Raw genomic sequence first — 19,834 nt, 5'->3', positions numbered from 1 at the left:
TGACTACAATAATTTATTATGTGCATTAGAACTTTTTTTTTTTTAAAGAAAAAAAAAAAAAGCCCAGCACAACAACAAAGAGTTTGGCTGCCTTTCCTTTCCTCCACGGTGCTCTGGTTCTGAACCCCTCCTGTCTGATGGCGCACCAGGCTCCTCAGCGGCGCGGGGCCAGCCAAGAGGACAGCATTGGGAGGGCGTTTGCTGAGAGAGGAGCGTCCCCTGGTTGCACTGGGGTTGGGATGTGCTGCTCCCAGTATCGGCCGTGATCCCAGCGTGGTTTGTTCCTTTCTTCCTGGCGGCCCCCGCTGAGGAGGAGCTCGCTGGTGCTTTCCGAAAGCCACCGCACACGAGGGCTTGCTTTTAGTGCTTAAAGTGAAACCCTTCTGCCGTCACAGCCTGCCCTGGTTTCTCTGTCCTGCCACTTGCAGATCTCCTGTTTGTTTGTTTGCTTTTTAGATGAGAATGTTACATTTTCTTTACAAGCACAACGTTGGGTAAAATAGCTAGAATCGTTTGAATGTCCTGGTCCACGAGTCCAAATCCTCTTGTCTGTCTGTTTCAGAGGAGCACACGTTTCGCTGCGAGGACTGTGACGAGCTTTTTCAGTCAAAGCTGGACCTGCGGCGACACAAGAAGTACGCCTGCAACTCCGTCAGCTCCCTCTACGAGACTCTGAACGACGAGATCAAGCAGGAGGGCCTTGGCGATGGGCAGGTCTACGAGTGCAAAGACTGCGAGAGGATGTTCCCCAACAAATACAGGTACTGGCGCTCTCCAGGCGCAGCCTTTGGCACTGATTCGTGGCAATACAGAGTTTTGGTGCTCGCTTTCTGAGTGCCCTGCGACCTTCTGAGGGTTGGGACAGACGCGTTGGTCGGCCTGGTCAGCATCTTTGCAGCAGCTCCTCCCACGTGATGTAGTTCTGAGGGAAAACAGTGGTAAGACATTCCACCACTGTTTGCGTGAAGAGCATCTTTTAAATATAATCCTTGGCCATTTGAGATCAATGGGTATCAAGAGGCATTGCTATGCTGAGAGCTCCAATGGGATCGTGAGCTCCTACTTAATCTTACAGCAGCAATTAAAAAATCCTGTTCCAAACACACACCAAGCATAGTTTTTTTAAAAAAGGAAAATGTTCATGAAAATACTTTGTGTTTACCAGGCATTTTTGTAATGGAATGGTGGAAGAGAAAAGAAGAAAATAGGATATTCTCCATCTCTCTTTTTTTTTTCAATGATTATTAAAGCAGAGATCTTCAAGAGTTCTGATTCATTTGCAGTGTGGGACTCACAATGATTCAGTATTAGGTGCCAAGTTTTAAAAAAAGTTGAGCTTTTATTTTTTTTATTATTTTAGGACCATGGTTCTTTGCATCCCGAGCCTTTAAGATCTAGGCTGTTTTCAAGATTTTCTCCACAGCGTGTGAGGGCTAGGAATGTATTCGTTTGCACAGTGTGCTGTCTTAATTCCTGTACTTTTTATGTTAATTTAGGAAATACCCTTTGGAGATTTATGTGTATTTGTCTCTTCGTAATGTTTGTGTATTTCCTCGTTCCTCTTGAGGGCCTAGAGTGGCAGTGAGTCCATGTTACAGGAGTTGAGAGAAGCAGAAGGATTTTAAGTCCCATTTTGCCCGTCATACTTGTTTTACCCCATGTGGGTAAGATGTTCAGAGTCTGCTGGTGAAGCTCATGCCAGATACTCAGACGATGTGGCTTGATTAAGGTCCCAGTGTCCCTCGATTTCTTGGGAGCAGTGTGATCAGAAAGACCTTGACTCAGTTGAAGACTTGACTCCCCTTGGGACGTATCTCCATTGCAATCGTTCCTGGCAGCGTAGCAGAGGCTTTTAAGTGTCGGTAGGTAAAAGGGACGAACAAATGATTTGTTCAAAGTCAGATGGAATACCTGTGGAAGGGCCAGGAACAGAACACCAGCTTCTTTTTTAAGCAAATAATACAGAGCGGCTTTTTTTCAACGGGGAAAGATAGAGTCAGCAACATCACCGGTCTGTGTTCTACACGCTGACGGATTTAGTGGAGCTGGAGAGAATTTCCACATCCATCCCTCCCCCATCAATCTGCTGCTTTTTATGTACTGAAAAGCCCACTAAAACACAGAATAAATCCAGTCAGCATACCTAGATGGTCTTATAATTTTTCAGAAGTTAATACAGATCAAATCAAGAGTGCCACTGGGGAACTGAAATTGAGCATTTAGCAGCTGACTAAATAAATAAATGTTTTGCTAATCCCAGTAGGTACTTGCCTCTAAACAGCATATTAGTTTGTCCATATTTGCTCTAAATAAACTCATAAATCACAGTTAACAGGGACATATTTTTATATATGTATATGAAAAGTATATATTTCTTTGTATGTGTAAAAAAATTCGTAGTGTTAAGAACACCATTTCTTTAGCAAAAATGAATATTGCTTCTTTAAAATGAGTGGATTGTCAGTTTATAAGGGGCATGTTCATGAATATTTACTATCATAACGTGAAAGAGGAGGAGGTTCTTCAGGGAGTAGCAGGATGCTGGCTGCTTACGTTCACACGCAGGGCCGTGCAGGCAGGCGACCTGCCCCCGCCACCCTCGGCGGCCCTGCAGGAGCACCGCACGCTGGTGCTCAGGACCACGAGCCAGAGGCAGGGCTGCGGTGGAGGGGAAGCAGAGCGAGCTCCGCATTTCCCTGAGCAGCCATCCCTGCCGTGGCCTGCGTCCAGCAGCCAGTTGGGTTTGCCATCGTCCTCCTGGTCCGAGGGAGGCTGCCAGTTGGCAGAAGCTGAAATTGCCGAGTTAAGTAATAAAAGATGTCTGACATTTAGAAGTGAAATGTGTTTGCACCCTATCGTGTTTCTTTCCAACGTTAAGTTGCCGTGTTCTGGGAAGCTGTGGGCTTTGTGCCCATGAAAACGGCAACGCGATAGTCTCAGCAGCAGCAGTTAATATCTTGTCTTTCCCTGTGGGGATGCCATAGAAATCTTGGTCACAAAGTGCTCATTTTTCCTGTCGGGACCCCGCGGGGTCAGGTCTGGTTTTACCTTCCCTCTCCCCCTGTAAATGGACTCAGGTATTTAGTAAGAAAAGTCACAAAACCCAGCAGCATTTTGAGGTGGAGAGGGCAGTTTCCATCTGTGAAATAAATGCCAAAAATGTGCCTGTGGCTGCACCTTTCATTGTTGCTGTGCTGCTCACCTGCTTTCTAATAGGGCTTCTGGGGTCGTGCGCGGGGGCCATAGTCAGTCCTGGCCCCCCACCACGAGCCCTGGCCAGTTTCTCTGTCGTCTCCATTAGTCATGGCTCCATTTCATGCCCCCTCAATGCCACGGCCCGGAGGGACAGGGTGCGTGGTGGTATGGGTCTGGCTCAGTGGGTCCTGGGACCCTTTCCCCCTCTCTTGCAGCCTGGAGCAGCACATGGTGATCCACACTGAGGAGCGGGAGTACAAGTGCGACCAGTGCCCGAAGGCCTTCAACTGGAAATCCAACCTGATTCGTCACCAGATGTCTCACGACAGTGGGAAGCGGTTTGAATGTGAAAACTGTGTCAAGGTACGGCGCAGAACGTGGCGACCGCAGGCAGCGCTGGGGAAAGAGGGCGCTGGGGCTGCGTGCCGCTGCTGAGGCCAGTTCCCATTGTACCAATAATGGCCCCAGTCTTCTCCCTCCTGCTTTGTTTCCGCTCCCTAAAGGTGTTTTCTCTTTCAGGTGTTTACCGACCCAAGCAACCTCCAGCGGCACATCCGTTCCCAGCACGTTGGCGCGCGAGCCCATGCCTGCCCGGACTGCGGCAAAACCTTTGCCACCTCGTCTGGCCTCAAACAACACAAGCACATTCACAGTACTGTCAAACCTTTCATATGTAAGTTGTCACGGCCATCACGGAGTTCTGGCTCTTGCTATAATTGCACGTATCCTGCGGGGCCCCCCAGTACTAGCTGTCCCTCTGTGAGCAGCCGCTGTAATTTTATAGGTCAGAGCACAAGATGAAATTCCGCAGCAATTTTTTTTTTTTTTTGCATGCTCCCTGTTTTTTTAGTAAACATTCATGGCAGTTTTTGACTTTCTTGACAAGTTAAAAGCTGAGTCTCTCAGCAGTCCTAGTGATGCCATTTTCTCATATCTTTTCTTTCTTCTTTTTCCCCTTAATAATTTTTGAATGTTCATGTTGGTGACATAAATAAATAGCTGGCACAGCCTGATCGAAGTGTTTTTCAGGGGTGCCTCAAATCCTCTAGCTGTGGAACAGAATTTGGAGTAGTCACGGAGACGAGAAAAAGGTGTTTTTGAAAAAGAGATTTTTTTCCTTCTCTATTTACTGCATGTTTCATCTAGATAGTACTTGGAAGCCAAATAAATAGCAGATTAACTGTGTCCTTAGTGCTCACTTTAGTGGAGTATTTCCAAAAGAGCTTTTTCCCTCAAGAGCCATTCATCTCCTTTCTTGTCATTTTTGGGGTTGTATATTTCTTTAATTGACACAGCATCTATTGGATTTTGATAACCGTGCAGAAAACTGGATTGTGTCACAACAAAGCTATAGAAACTTTAGGGACTACTTCCTGACACTCTTCAGAAAGTGTCATTAAAGCACAGAGCAGGGTCTGGGTTTGATTCCAGGCTTTGATGTTACGGTAGGGAAGCCACTGAACCCCCTTTTGCCTTTTTCCCTATTGGTATAATGGGAACAGCATGCAGGGGTATCCTGGGAGACTCGGTTCATTAATGTGTTCTGAGATAATCAGATGGGTGTCAGCGGAGGAAGAAAAAATGCTCTTATTGCTCATTTTGATGCAATCTTTCATTTGATGACGGGCACATGAAAGAGATAATTTGAATCTCATAGTATTGCTGCAGTGAGATGAATGATTTCTTCTCATAATCTCCTCACTCTCACCTCATAAGAATTAGGGAGTTGTCAGTCTAAATCAGTGTGTAAAACAACTGAGACTGATTCTGCTTAGTTCAGATGTACCAGGTGGAGTCACATGTGTTAATATGGAACCCATTAGCAATTTTAGGGGAGCCATGAGGCAGGATTCCCTGGAAAGGTTTTCTTTCCTGTTCAGTGGGGGGAAAAAAAAAAGGTGGTAGGTTGCTTTTTTTGTTGTTGTTGTTGTTTTCCCCACAATATTATACCTGGCTTAAAAAAAAACCTAACTTTATAACTGCAAAATGCAGAACAGCAGGAGAGGACATTACATGCAGAGTTACTAAAGCATTGTGTAACTGGGACTTAAACATTTTTTTTCCAGTTCTCCTTATTTTAGAATGATGATGTGAGCTCTTATACCTGTAACACTTCTATTCAGGGAAATTTGTGCAATATTGTATATATGAGGAGGCTATAGCAACTCTTCCTGGGGTAGAAAATGGAAAAAAGGAGCCTTTGAAAATGTAGCTTTTGTTATCTTTTATTTTCTTTTTATTTTTTACAACAAAAATAACGCAAGCAGCACGAGCACAGCATTGAGCCAGTGAAAACTGACAGAAAGTGCACTTGGTTGTGATACCATCTGCTTAGGCAGATTAGCCATTTATTATAAACCTTGTGTGTATCTTCCAAACCACAATATAACATCTCTTGGCACATGTCAAGGGAGACGGTTAAAATTAGAAAGGGGTAATTTTGTTCTGGAAAGAAAAATATACAAACATCTTTTAAATAAATCCACCCAAATGTGACATTTCTTCAGAAATTATCAGTAATGCGAGAGGGAGCTCACACAAGGTGTCCTTACACATGGAAGTATTTGCACAAACCTGGTCACTTGAACGTGCAGTCACTCCCACAACCCTAAGGATGGTGGCTTTGCACAGGCAAGCAGGATAAGAAAAATACCCGTTCTGGAATTAAAGTCAAGCATTTAAAGTAGCGTCAAAGCAGAGACACAGCAATGCAGCTGGGTGCCCTCACTGTAGCCTGACAGCACTTTTCATGGATCTGAGGCTGTCGGGTGGCAAGTGCATCTCCTGCAAGACCAAGGGACAGGGACAGCCCTGAAAGAACAGGGCTGTGGCAGTGGAGAGTTATGCAGGTGCTGGCAGATCCCTCTGCTTACATTTCTGTAGAGTCAGAGGCTGTTGTGTCCAACAGATCCTTAGTTTTAAGGAAAATAAATGGAGAAGTGTTTCCTTTCAGTTCTCTGTTTGGATTAGTTTTTAAGAAAATATTTAAAAATAAAGTTAAAAAAATAAAAATACAAAAGCCCTTTCCTTGAAAGTCTAAGGGATGGCTTGAACAGAATCATTTCAGAAAGCTGTTGCTTCAATACTGCAACTTGTCTGGGTTAAAAAAAAAAAAAAAAAAAAAAAAAAAAAAAAAAAAACCTTTGAGGAATTTTTATTTCTCCTTCTGTTTGTGCTTTCTCTGCAGCTCCTTGCTCTCCTTGCTGTATCAAGGCCCAAAGCAGGAAGGCTTTGAGGAGTTCATATTAAATTTCTAGTGCAATCAGAAGCCAGATGCAGCAGGCCCTTCAGTGACAATCCACTGAGTTTTGCCATGCTCATTTCAACTGAAATGGCAAATTTGTCCAATTTTAGTAATCCTTGCTTTGAATTTTACTACAAAGGGTTTTCCCTTGTATTTTCAGAGCTGCCAGTGAAATATTCTGAAGATTTTTTGATATTCAAATATTGATGTAAATCTGAATGATTTAGAAAAAAAATCAAGCTTGAGGGAAAATCAAGCTTTGGTGTAGCTATCAGTAAAAGCTGGGAGGAAGGAAGGAGGGATGGACGGACAGACTGCTTTTCACTGGGTTGGAGGGCTCGGTGTTGGGAGAGTTTGGATTCAGGTCCTTGCCTGCCCGACCCTGAACAATACGCTTTCCCTCTCTTTGTCTCAGTTTCCATGTTTACAAAGTGGTGATAACAGCAGTTCTCCTGCGAAAGAAGCATGTTAATTCACTAAGAAGTAGGATTTATTCCTACGTTGAAGGAGGCATTAGGTAATAAAAAGCTGCAGTGTTTTGATATATAGAAAAAAGTTTGGGTGTGGGTTTTTTTTTCTTACTTTGTTCCTTTCACACCGGCAAAGTCCGTAGGTGAAGGAGGTTGTAAAAATTCACGTTGTGAAAGCTCTGTGTTTACAGGTCATTAAAGAGAACGGAGATGTAGCATTAACTTTGCATTGCTAGAGTGTCCTGCGAATTCAGCAAGTACAACATCCACCCCACTTCTAGCTGAACTGAGCTCTGGCTGGCAAAGTATTTATAGAACATCCCCACGGAGTGGTTACTTACTATTAATGGCATTAAAGAAAGGGTAGATTTGATTAAACAAGGCAAAGTTCTTCTCCCTCCAGCCTTCAGTACTTCCTGCCATGCCAAGACTGGAGGGAAAGCAGGCTAGTTAATCTAAATAGATATCATTAAAATGTTTGATTATTGAAAATATTTTTTTTTTAAAAAAGCTTTGAGCAGGAGTAGCACATCACCTCGGATCCCTGTAGAGAGTAGGTCCTTGAGAGATTCTTTGGTGAGAAGGTTTATCTGAAAGGAATGGTGTTGTTATTTCTAGGATTTCCTCTGTGAAGCCTGCCCGTGCCAGCTGGGCGGTGGCTGGGACCCGGAGCAATCGCCGCGTTCTGCCAGCTGCTCCTGGGGTCTTCCAGCCTCCCCCCCCCGGCATCACTTCCAGCATCCTTGACCAGGGTTCCCAGGGCTGCCTCTTCCTTTTCTAAATGTAGCCAGGATCATGCCCTGGTGTTGCCGAGTCCTTTGTCGACCTTTAAAGAGGGGGATCGCTTTTCCCACATTCTTGCAAGAGAGACCAGATGGGCTCATCAGCCTGGCTTGGTGCAGGGGGAGCTGAAGCACAAAGAAACTTTGTGCCTAAAGGCATGTAGGGAAGCCTCAGCTGAAGACATTTGAAGCTGGATTCCTAGAGACCCAGCCCAGTGTACACAGTGTATAGCCTGCTTTTTATCTCTTCTGTCTTCAGGGAATCAGGAGTTTAGGGGCAGGGTGAAAGGAGTGTGGGACACTGATGAAGCTCCTAATTAATTCCATGCAATTTCCTGTTAATTTCATATTGCTTTTGTTTTTGGTTTCTGTTGATGCTTTAGGTGAGGTCTGTCACAAATCCTACACGCAGTTCTCCAACCTCTGCCGTCACAAGCGGATGCACGCGGACTGTCGCACCCAGATCAAATGCAAGGACTGTGGCCAAATGTTCAGCACTACCTCCTCTCTCAACAAACACCGGCGCTTCTGCGAGGGCAAGAACCATTACAACCCTGGGGGAATCTTTGCACCAGGCCTCCCCTTAACACCCACTTCCATGATGGACAAATCCAAGCCCTCTCCCAACCTCAACCACGCCAGCCTGGGATTTAATGATTATTTTCCATCCCGTCCCCACCCAGGGGGTCTTCCATTCTCACCTGCCCCCCCAGCATTTCCTGCCCTCACTCCAGGATTCCCAGGGATTTTCCCACCATCTCTGTACCCCAGGCCCCCCTTGTTACCACCCACACAACTGCTCAAAAGTCCCCTCAACCACACTCAAGACGCAAAGCTTCCGAGCCCCCTTGGGAACCCAGCACTTCCTCTGATTTCTGCAGTAAGCAACAGCAACCAGGCCACTTCAGGAGAGGAGAAATGTGAAAGCAGCCTGGAAAACTCCTACCTGGAGAAGCTAAAAGCCAGGAACAGTGACATGTCCGACGGCAGTGACTTCGAGGATGTCAATACAACCACGGGCACAGATCTGGATACCACCACTGGCACCGGCTCTGACCTGGACAGTGACGCAGAGAGCGACAGGGACAAAACGAAAGATAAGAGCAAACAAATTGAGAGCAAACCAGACTTTGTCAGCAGCTCTGTGTCTGCAAGCTCCACCAACAATACCAGTGAGATCCCTCTCTTCTATTCTCAGCATTCCTTCTTTCCTCCCCCAGAAGAGCACCTGCTACCCACCACAGGAGCAGCCAATGACTCTATTAAAGCCATCGCCTCCATTGCAGAGAAATATTTTGGGCCTGGCTTTATGGGGATGCAGGAGAAAAAGATGGGTTCACTCCCGTATCATTCCATGTTTCCATTTCAGTTCCTCCCCAATTTCCCCCATTCCCTCTACCCTTTCACGGAGCGGACCCTCAATCACAACTTGCTGGTCAAGGCAGAACCAAAGTCACCCCGGGACCTCCACAAGGTAGGCAGCACCAGCTCAGAGTCGCCCTTCGATCTCACCACAAAGCCAAAAGAGATAAAGCCAATCCTGCCACCACCTAAGGTCCTGCCAGCCCCATCCTCAGGGGAAGAACAGCCACTGGATCTGAGCATTGGCAACCGCATCCGAGCCAGTCAAAATGGAGGAAGAGAGCCACGCAAAAACCACATTTATGGGGAGAGGAAACTAATGGCAAGTGAAGTCTTACCCAAGATTTCCCAGTCTCAGCTGCCTCAGCAACCATCCCTGCATTATGCTAAGCCATCACCCTTTTTCATGGACCCCATATACAGGTATTAACATACCCTGCCTTAATTTTTTTTCCTCTAATGAGCTCGTTTTCTAGCTGACATCACGACTTGAGGCAGATCTGGATGTAGGTTGCTCAGAAATAGCAGTGAAAATCTGATGCAGCTGATGTATCAGTACAGCCTGACGATACTTCTCTGTCCTGTGTCACAGCACGTTGAATTTTCTGAATCACAAGGGCTTAATAATTGAAAAGAGTGCTCATAATCAATATGTATAAAGAACACATCTTTATTTTGATAAAGAAGAAACTTGACCTATTTAAGGACTCTCCCACGAGCCAACACTAAGATGGCACTTCTGCTGGGGAAATTCCAGAGGTTTGATTCGATAAGAATGCAGAGTTCAGATGCCTCAGAGCCTGGGCTCTCATGGCTTGGGAATGAGTCAGGAGCCCTGGGAGCCTGCAAATACAGCTCTCCCACTCACTTCTTTGATGGCCTTTTGTGAGCCACTTCACCTTTTTTTCTCCCCGCCCCCCTTTTTCTTTCTAATTCCTTGGAGTTATTCAGTTCATAGGAACTGCGGTTGCAGACCCAGTCTTTTGAAACATTTTTAAGTCAGGAGTAACGAGTACTGAGTAAGTGCATGGTAGCATGTTATCTACATCTCTCCCAGAAACGTTTCTTGCACAATTACCTTTCTTAGAAGATATCCAGGGTTTTTTAGTTTCACTTTGAGTGGATGTTTTTGAGGAAGGCAGATTCGTCATGTCACTCCTTGAATAAGTCGTACGGGGAAGGCATGTGTAAAGCAGAGTAGATGAAGTTATCTAAGTGCCAGCTAAAATTCCAGAAAGAACAAATTTAGAAGAAGATGTAAAGGAAAGGTTTGGGTCTTCTGAGCTGTTTATGGATTCTGTTTCTAAAGTACAATTCTTTTGAGCTTTAAGGTGAGCGTGCCACTGAGGTTGGATATTGCCCTTTCAGGCACTGGCACTACCTTTGTTGTCTTCCTGCTGCTGCTGAGACATCTTTGTCACATTGCAAATGCCATTTGCTAGTTCTTAGCAAAGTCCAGCGTGAGGAGGTGTCCCAAACCAGTTTACTTTAGATGTTAACGTGGCGATTAACGATCTCTTAGGCTACACAAACTGCTTTATTACCACCCATTTTGGTACGCAGGTTCGGCCAGAGGGCTCCCCTGGTCAGTTCCTGCCCAAGTTAATGGCTTGCTCTCGAGCTAAATGTGAATATTGTGCTGCAGGGCTTAGTGAGCCTAGGGGTAGCCCAGTCTGCTGAGAAGTTAGTGGCAGTGCTGCAGAAGCCGGTGTTTTCTAGCACTGGAAAGACTCATCGTCACCGCCGCGCGATTGTGTCAGCACCGGCATGGCTCGCTTGAGTGTTCAAAGGACTGCGAGCAACAACGGGTGGCGTGGCCTTCACTGCTGGGTGGAAAAGCAAGCCAGGAGAACAGCACCTATGTCACTGCCTCACTGCTATTGTACGCTTGATAACTGTGGGAAAAAATGATGTCAATGCCTAACGGGGCCAAGGAACTGTCAGCTGAGATGAGGATTAGTGAGCCCTTGTTGCTCGCTATTAAGAAAGCGTCTCTCGCTTTGCCAGTGCTCTCGGGGTCGATGCTGTGTTGGTTGCTTACATGCTTACCATCTGCGATGGAAACGCTGCATCACAACCTGGCACGTGTAATGTATTCAGTCTGGGACCCATCGTGGTCATCTCCTCCTGGAAAAATAAGTAATGATGCAAATAGTCCGCTATTTATTTTTGTAAAAAGTACTTCTGTGAAAAAATAAATGGGATAGAGAGGCAAAAGCTTAGAGTTAGCTTAGGATTCTGCCACCTCTGGGCATTCTCAGTAGGAATGTTAAAATAACATGGGCTGAAAAAGCAGTTGCCAATTAAAATAGCAGCCTCGGGAAAACCGTAAAGGTCCAGAAGACAGATGGAAGTGAAGGATGGGGGCATCATTTGTTGCATTCCATGGGATGCATGTAGTTTTAGTAATACATTAAAATAGAAAGGCAGTGGTGGAGTCACTTGCGAATCAGACTTCTGATGTAATGAGCTAAACAGCAGAGCTTCCAAGTCCCAGCTTAAAAAATATGGAAATATTTTGTTTCTAAACTTCTCTTTATCAGACTCTCTCACATCATTTGGCTCCTTCCTTTTTCTCCCAAAGGCCACTTAAATCCTTGACATTTTCTCCTGGTGATATAATTTAATGCAGCCAGACAGCCTGAAATCAGAGCAGTTTTTAGCTCGGCCTTGTTAAGGTAACGTTCTCAGGCACTGGCTGAGCAGATCAGCCTAATCCCTGAGTCACGGCGGAGCTCAGCTCTGACGGGGCTGGTTGTGCTCCTGTCGTGTTCTCACTGCTGGGAGATGGGGAAGCTGTGTGGATGCCATCACTTCCCTGCGGGCTTTACATCCCCGGTGCAGGTGGGCCTGGCTCAGGGGGGCCCTGAAGGCATCCCTCGTGCATCACAGCTCCCTGCGGCACATCACAGACAGCACAGCTCTGCTGGCGCGGTGCTGGGAGCTGCCCTTTGCTGCTGGGCCTTGAGTCAGGGAGAAACTTCCTACGTCTTGTTCTACAGACTGCTGTTTTTCTGAAAACTCGTGCCCGTCAAATCGCGTACCTTCCGAAGCACAGTAATTATGGCTGCATTTCAAATCCAGCTCTTCTCTTTTCTTCTACCTAAGAAAAATTAAATGCAGATTAACTACAGTTCACTAAATAGCACTCTGCATGACTCTTCTTTTAAACTCTTTGGTAATTTGATCCACACACCAATCAGCTGAAATGCAGCAAAATAATTTGCTCTCATTTATGCTGGACTAATGTAGTTAAAATTACTCTTACTATTGGACTTCTGCTGGTGTGGCTGGGATGGACTCGGTTCCAGTAATTTAAAGATGCAGCTGCGCTTACTGGAGCTGCTTTCATGCAACTTTCCCAGGGGACATTTCTGATTCTCTTTTGATTCCACACCACGGTTTTCCTGCAAGTGGAACACTTTTTGAAAGCAAAGCCAGCATTTCAAACACCAGAGCCTAACTTTAGGGCTGTTCCTGCATGGTGAGGTGCTTGAGCGGGGAGGGCATGAATGAACCGCAGCGACATCGGAAGAGCTGGGGTTCCTGACTCACTTCAGAAATCGCCCACCAGTCCCTAACTTTTTAAACTGTTGTCCACATACGCTTGCCAAATAAACTCAATGCAAATTATATCTCAGCTGCAAGGGAGGAAATAAATATGAAACACCTAATGATTTCAGCACACATGGGGCTGCAAAGTCTGGCCCGGTGTTAACTCTTAAGATAAAGACAAACTCTCAAAGAGATTTTTTTTTTTCTGTGCAGTGACTGCCTGCTGTGGACTCTAGAGCTTCTCCCACTAAAACATTGCTTTTGCTGTTAATGTCATTTTTTTCACACAGCGGCATATAAACCACTGTAGCAGAGCCATTAGGTCTCATATAGAAAGAGCAAAATGTGTTCTTTGTCATCAGTCTGGTGGCTGAAAAATACTGCCCAAAGATCAGTTTCATATCCCTGCCAGTACCTTGTGTGGGGTAGTGCTTGGGTCATTGTTTGTAGTATTCAGTAGAAGGGGGAGAGAGGCATTTGTGTTGCTAGGAGAATAGCCTCGTATATACAATTTAAACACCTCTGCAAATGACTTGGCTAGTTCTTTCCTGCCTGTATCCCTGGAAGGTACGTAACCCTCTGTGTTGTTGTCCAGCAGGGTGGAGAAGCGGAAGGTGACAGACCCTGTGGGTGCCCTAAAGGAGAAGTACCTGCGACCCTCCCCGCTGCTATTCCACCCCCAGGTAAAAGCAGTAAAGTTATAACACAGCATTGATTGAATTGCAAGAAGTTTGGGATGGAGCTACCACGAACAAGTCTCTCGCACCAGATTCTTTTCATCCAAGGGCCTGAATGGAAACTCCAGTATTTTCCACCAGTTACTTTTAAATACTTTTAATTTCATACCTAGTTTGAGGATGGTGCCAGTAATGTCTTGCTGTTTCTTTTGCATTAACAGAAGAACAGGGATAAGGTATGGACAACTCGTACGGTCTACCAAACTTTCACATGCCAGAATGCCTACATAATTTTTTCATTGGAAACACCTGGTGCAGGCATTTGCAGTAGTGCAAAGTGGAGAAAGACACTCCAGCATCTGGGCAGTAGCATTTTATACCTGCCCGACACTCCCTTTACATCACTCAGAAAGTGTAAAAGTGGGGCGATGGGTAATTACAGTCCAAATCTACCTACTCCGAAAGGTGGTGGGTCAGCCCACAGTGCAGCCATGCTAGGTCCTTAATGAACAACTAAATCCAGTGCTACAGAGACTGTTCATGAGAATCAACCCCAGTTCACCAAAAAAAAAAACACTTGTATTTTAAGAGGTAGCTAAACTCTCCCGTGGTGAGAGTGGTGTTACTCTTGCCCTTATGATTCCTTGCTTCCTAACGATAATGCCCTTGGTTCTGCCACAAGCTACCTGATGGCCCCTCGGTGTGACAGTCACCAGCCATCCTCCGGTGCTCCTGCCATGAGCACTTAGTGGGAGCTGAGCTCTGTGGTCATTATTGTACTCTCCTTTATATTCACATGCATTGTTCTTGTCTGATAATGTTTCCCACCTTAGATAAATAACTTGCAGGTTTGTGAAAGCTGGATCCTGGTTGTTTTCACAGCTAAACTTAGTTTCTTCATTGTTTTGCATCAGCCTCAGAGTTTGGTTAACAACTTCCCCTGATTTTTCCTTCATACAGGCTGGATAATGGTGACAGGCTGGCCAGGAACATCCTGTGTTTGTGTGAGTTAGAATAGTGGGGATATCTGCCTGTAAAGAATCTGATAGCAGGGAGGAGCTAGTGCAGCAAATCAACCCAACAAGACGATGAGAAACGTGCGGACCCTGAGCAGGAGCAAGCATTGGGTGGAAGGTTATTAACATTGTTCACAAAATCCTGACCACGTCCTCTTCCCATGGCAATGAAAAGATGTGGAAGGTCTGGTTATCTCTAATAGCTTATCACACAGAATAGCCTAAAATTTACAATCACTCAAGCCTGAAACTTCCTGATAACTAATTTTTAATGAAGGGCTTACTGTGTAAAGATCACCCGATCTCGACAGCGGCTGTTCCCCTGCTATTTAAATCACTCAGATATTTCAAATACTGACGGTGAATGAGGGCAGGTCATTTGTTCTAGAATACGTGAGCTTTTTACTTACCAGATCCCCATCCAATATTATCCTGGATGCTTTCCTAAAAAAATCACATTTTCAGGGGCTCCTGCTTCTGTCTTCTTCGTTAGGACCAACATCCATACACCAGATGAATTAGAGGCCCCCTCTACATGTGTTTCTCTCACTCAAAGCCCACGTCTGGTCGAAGTCTTTTCTTCTGTGAATAATTCCCCAGATCTCAGAGAGGGCCCTGGGTGAGATGTGATTAAACCAAAAGCTGTGATAAAGATTGAGCGTTCAGAAGATGCTTGCTTCCTTAAAATGAATTTCAGGCAACTTTTATTTCTTACCCGGTCGTTGACAGTAGTTCCTCTGCTATGATGTGAGTTATTCTTACATTGTCTATTTTAAATGAAACTCTGGACAACATAAATAAATGGTGTAACTTTTTGATAACTTAATGGAAAACCTTTTCTCACCTGTTAAGTTTCTTTTCTTCTCCCCTTCTTTTTTATTATAACCAGGCAGTTGTTCCCTAAATAGCAAAGTGCCTTTACCACTGGAGAGGCTATGGCCGGTGTTTAGAATTTTAAAATAAGCCTACGGCTATCAAGCCAGCAAACATCTCTGACTAAGTGCCTAAAGAACAGGGCACAACAAAAGATATCTCCAGGTACTCCAGCAAAGGGCTGAGTGGCATAGCTCTGAAAGATCCGGATAGCATTTTAACGTGATGGTTTTGTTACATGACTGGCAGCTGGGGCAGAGCTTTTGCTGTAAATGATCAAGTAACCTTTTCAAGTGGCTGGCGCTAAGTATTACTTACTATTTATCATGGGCTGGGAGCCTCCAACTAAGGGGCTGTGGATCTATTATTGAGAAATGGGTTTTACTACTCCTCTTTTTTACAGCTTATGAATGGTTGTCAGCCTTCCACAATGTATTCTTTGGTGATTAAGACAACTTTTTTTTATAGTCATACATTTTAAACAATATCTTGGCTCTCTTCTCCCCCCCGAGCCCAGTTTAATAAAGTGTAAACGTGCAAAAGGTCAGCCCTTCCTGTACAATAGAGCATCTAGTTTTGATATATGGCTTCCTACTGCCTTCCGCTCGCTCGCTGTCTCCCCGCTCGCTGTCTGACTCCATTCAGGCTCCCACTGCCCCCTCGCTCCCTCTCCCGGTGATGTCAGCTGCAGCCAGGAGGCAGCTTTATGGCTTGCTTGTTTGTTTTAGCCCTGCTTCAGCTGGGTATCGCAAAAGTGCTCTCGAGAGTGCACAGAATTGAGTGCTGGAGATGTTAGTGCAGTCTTCCGAGTTGCTTTCTCTCTTGAATTTGGATTTCCTGTTTCGCTTTAATGAAAGTAAAAATGCTGTTTTTGGTTTGGTTTGGTTTTGTTTTTCTAGGTGTCTTTTTTTTTCCATGCAGACCACTTTTTTTTTTTTTTCTTTTTTTTTTTTTTGCTTTCCCCTTCTCCCATTTCTCTGGGTTTTTCCCCTTCTCCCCGTTTCTGGTCTGGTTTAATCCCAGTGTGCGTGTGAGATTGGGGCACCACTGAGTCACAGAAACTCGAGCTGGAAGGGGCACGCAGAAGTCTTGTACTCATGTCCCCTCTCCAGGCCTGTTTGCCTCCCTCTCCCATCCAGACAGGTTTTCCCTGTGCAGACTGTGGTCCTCCTAACCACAACTCATCCAGCTACTGCTCAGTTCTGTTTTATTGTGGCTGGCATTTCCTCTCCTTCCAGGAATTTGGCCATCCTTCCATCACCTTTACTGACTTCTGAACCTTTTTTACCTGTAATTAACTTGTTGGCCTCTTAGCCACACAAGCTCTCTGTGGACACCCTCTGTCCTGAGTCTGATTGTCATCCCCCCGCTCCAGCTGCTGCCTCCTCCCTGAGGCTCCAGCCCCAGCTCCGTGGCCAGCAGTCGCCCGTTCCCCTGCTCTCTCCCTCTGCACTTTGGCCAGGATCCTTCTGCCTCCTGCCCCAAACCTTCTTGTCCTCTCCCACCTGGGGCCGCCTGCCTGCCTGCCCCGTGCTCGCTGCTGCTCACCCTCTGAGCCAGAGCAAGTGTAACGTGTGTGTGTGAGAAACTAAACCTCCTTGTTTCCTGAGGCCGGTTGGTTTTGGGGGAGAAGGGCTGGGCTGTGCCTTCTGCACTCAGCAGCTGACCACATTGTCTAAATTTCAGTGTCATCCCAGGCAAAAGGGAAGCCAAGTATATCCTGAGATAATTTTTAATCTGACATGCTGAAGGTAAACACAGGCATGTTGCAGAAGGTTAAAAAGTTTTTTAATTCTACTATCTGATGGTTGTAGCCTGGCTTTGTCAGCTCTACCTTTTCTGAATCCTCTAAACCCAATACACTGTTCCTCTTTCCTGGCTGGATTCGGTGACTCCGTTTCACGCTGTGCTGCTAGCTCCTAAGAGCAAACATCAGCAACAGGCTCTGAGCACCACACTAGTGCTAAAAGATACGTTTATGCATCAGAGATTGTTCTTTCATTTTAATGACACGAGGTCTTGCCTTGTACTTGTAGATGTCAGCCATAGAAACAATGACAGAGAAACTGGAGAGCTTTGCAGCCATGAAGGCAGACTCTGGCACTTCCCTGCAGCCCCTTCCACATCACCCTTTCAACTTCCGATCTCCACCACCCACGCTATCCGACCCCATCCTGCGCAAGGGCAAGGAGCGTTACACCTGCAGGTAAGGGCCTTGGCACCACCGCAGCAGCGGGAGCATTCTCCCCGTGTGTTGAGGCAGTGCTGGGAGAAGCTGCATCAGGCACAGAGCAACTTCACATGGTCATCCTTACTGTCTGGATACGGGTGGAGAGGAAAAACAAGAAGCAGCAGAATTAGAACAGAGCATTCTGATGACTAATTCGCTCTGAAATAGCTTGTTTTGTCTGGTAGAAAATCAGCATCTTCTATTTTCTTTGTAATTTTTAATAACCTTGAGAACAGATCTGGAGATTCTCAAGCAAACAGAGTTCTCCAAGCCAAGTCTCTTGTGTGTGGTAGCAAATGCCACAGTTTCCAGTGCAAATGCATTTTACAATCTCAGCTATGCAAAAAAAAAAAAAAAAAAAAAAAAAAAGGATCTTTAAAAACAGCATGCAGTAAGCCCCTCTGTTCAGACACAACTTTATCCGCAGAAATACTTGCGTATCCATTGCAGCTATCAGAGCATATCAGAGCGTATCACCAAGGGAACAGAAATCTGTATCTGCTTACACAGCTTTACCTGCAAGTACCAGAGGTTCTTGTGGTGGCTCCTGCTTCATTTTTCTCAGGGGCAGTAAGTGGGTTCAGATTTTGTTTGATGCATCTCTTGTGTTCTACTGCCTCAAAAGCTCGGGGCTCAAATTTCAGTTGTGGATTCAGAAATGTGAGGTTTGTAGCTCCAATAGGGACTAAACTTGTATTTAGATATACAGTAGCAAATTCACATTTGGATTTTCATTATTGATTAATGCTCACATTGACTATTCATTCTAAGGACATTTGAAGGTGCTAAATGCCTCTGAAATTAAGAAAGTCTGCCCATATTTTTCTTCTACAACATTAAGCATCGAGCTTCACAGACACAGAACATAACCTTTCCTCCTGAGTATTTTATTTCCCAATTAATGTTTTTATTTATACCTCCCTTCCTTTTGACTTTCCTATGGATCAGATTTATTGTGGATCACGGTTCATTCTCTTATTTTATACTGCTGCGTTTCCTTATTCTAAGCAGACTGTCAGAGTCCCAGCAGTATATCCTGATAACAGCAATGCAATGCTGCAGCATTTATCTAGAAGAGAATGCTATGAATTCAGGGGATGATCGAGTAGATTCTGTATGATAAACAACTAAATAAGAATATAAAGGAGATCTATAAAAATCTCAAGTGGTGGGCAATATGAACAGTCAGTGATTAACCACTCTGTCCTAATGCAGGAATGAGGTAGTATCAAATGAAGTTACGAGTGACAGGCTCAAACAAGCAGGAGATTCTTTTGGACACAACACAATTCAGCAGAGGAACTCACTGCTATAGGAGGCTGAGGACATCAAAAGATTACGTGCATTCGTAAAGCTTTTAGAAAAATAAATGGAAGAAGCTCAGCAAAACCATGTTGAGTGCAACTGCTTGAGTTTAGGCTCAGAAGGATCTTCAATTCCAGAATACTGGAAGCTGGGAGAATATACTGGGGATGCGTCAGTGCATCCTTTCTTTGTTCTTATATACTTCCCCAGGCCTCCAAGATAAGCTACTAAGTAAGTCAGAATTTGGGTCTGACCTAAGTCTTCCTATAATAGGCATTTGATTTTTTTTTTTTCTGCCCTTCCCAATGTTGCAGCATTATTGACTGCTGTTCTGTGTCTGATGGAAATGGGTTCCACCAGTATCGCACCACCATAAATCCTGTTATTCTGAGGTGGACGTCACGCTGTTAGTTCTTGCTTCCACAACTTCTGCCCTCAGTACATGCATGCCTAAAGCACAAAGTGATTTTCTAATTTGGGGAACGATATCAAAACAAGTTGGAGAGATAGCAACTGGTGATACAGTGTTTGTAATTTTGGTCTCATGTGGCAGAGCTTTCATGCACTGATGGTTACTTCGGCTTTCACTGTCTAGGTACTGTGGTAAGATCTTCCCACGCTCAGCAAATCTGACAAGACATCTGCGGACACACACTGGAGAACAGCCCTACAGGTGATGTTGTCCCCCGCATACTGCCTCTTTCCCAACACGCTCCTCATTCACCACTCTGTGTTGTTTTTTTTCCTTTCTATAAAGTTGTGCCAACATAATACTGCAGTCCTGTAGCATTACATACAGTGATTCATAGGATTGTATATTATGTGTACCAGCCAAAAATAATCAGGCTTGGCAGCTTGAAGATAGACACTTAACTTATATTTAGATGTATGCTGGCAAATGAGTGGTCTGATTTCCAGTGTTGTTTAACACTCACATTAACCATTCATCTCAAGGACAGCTGAAGGTGCTGAATGTCTCTGAAAATCAGGCTGTTTTGAAGGTCTTGCCAGTAAATTAACTGCTGGATCTAGCTAGACTTTTTTTCTTTTCCTAATGCATGTCAGAGGTGCCTGGAGTAGTAGATCAAAAAAAAAAAAAAAAAAAAAAAAAAAAAAAAAAAAAAA

The 19,834-nt window shown here is 44.9% G+C and overlaps 1 protein-coding gene across 9 annotated transcripts in view; it reads left to right on the top strand.

Moving 5' to 3' along the window:
* PRDM16 (PR/SET domain 16) overlaps positions 1-19,834 on the top strand; it is a 306,284-nt gene that overhangs the window by 273,263 nt on the left and 13,187 nt on the right. For 8 of the 9 annotated variants that reach the window (XM_035344711.1, XM_035344710.1, XM_035344712.1 and 5 more), the window contains 7 exons: positions 563-761; positions 3,411-3,558; positions 3,715-3,868; positions 8,075-9,476; positions 13,204-13,291; positions 17,211-17,380; positions 19,305-19,382. In XM_035344711.1, coding sequence (XP_035200602.1) covers positions 563-761; positions 3,411-3,558; positions 3,715-3,868; positions 8,075-9,476; positions 13,204-13,291; positions 17,211-17,380; positions 19,305-19,382 — 2,239 coding nt within the window. The remainder of the gene's footprint in view (positions 1-562; positions 762-3,410; positions 3,559-3,714; positions 3,869-8,074; positions 9,477-13,203; positions 13,292-17,210; positions 17,381-19,304; positions 19,383-19,834) is intronic. The other variant, XM_035344708.1, reaches the window with a different exon arrangement.

The sequence above is a fragment of the Oxyura jamaicensis genome, chromosome 21 (genome assembly GCF_011077185.1).
Source record: "Oxyura jamaicensis isolate SHBP4307 breed ruddy duck chromosome 21, BPBGC_Ojam_1.0, whole genome shotgun sequence".
NCBI lineage: Eukaryota > Metazoa > Chordata > Aves > Anseriformes > Anatidae > Oxyura > Oxyura jamaicensis.
The sequence above is the reverse complement of the archived record's forward strand: the minus strand, read 5'-3'. Positions and strand labels throughout refer to the sequence as shown.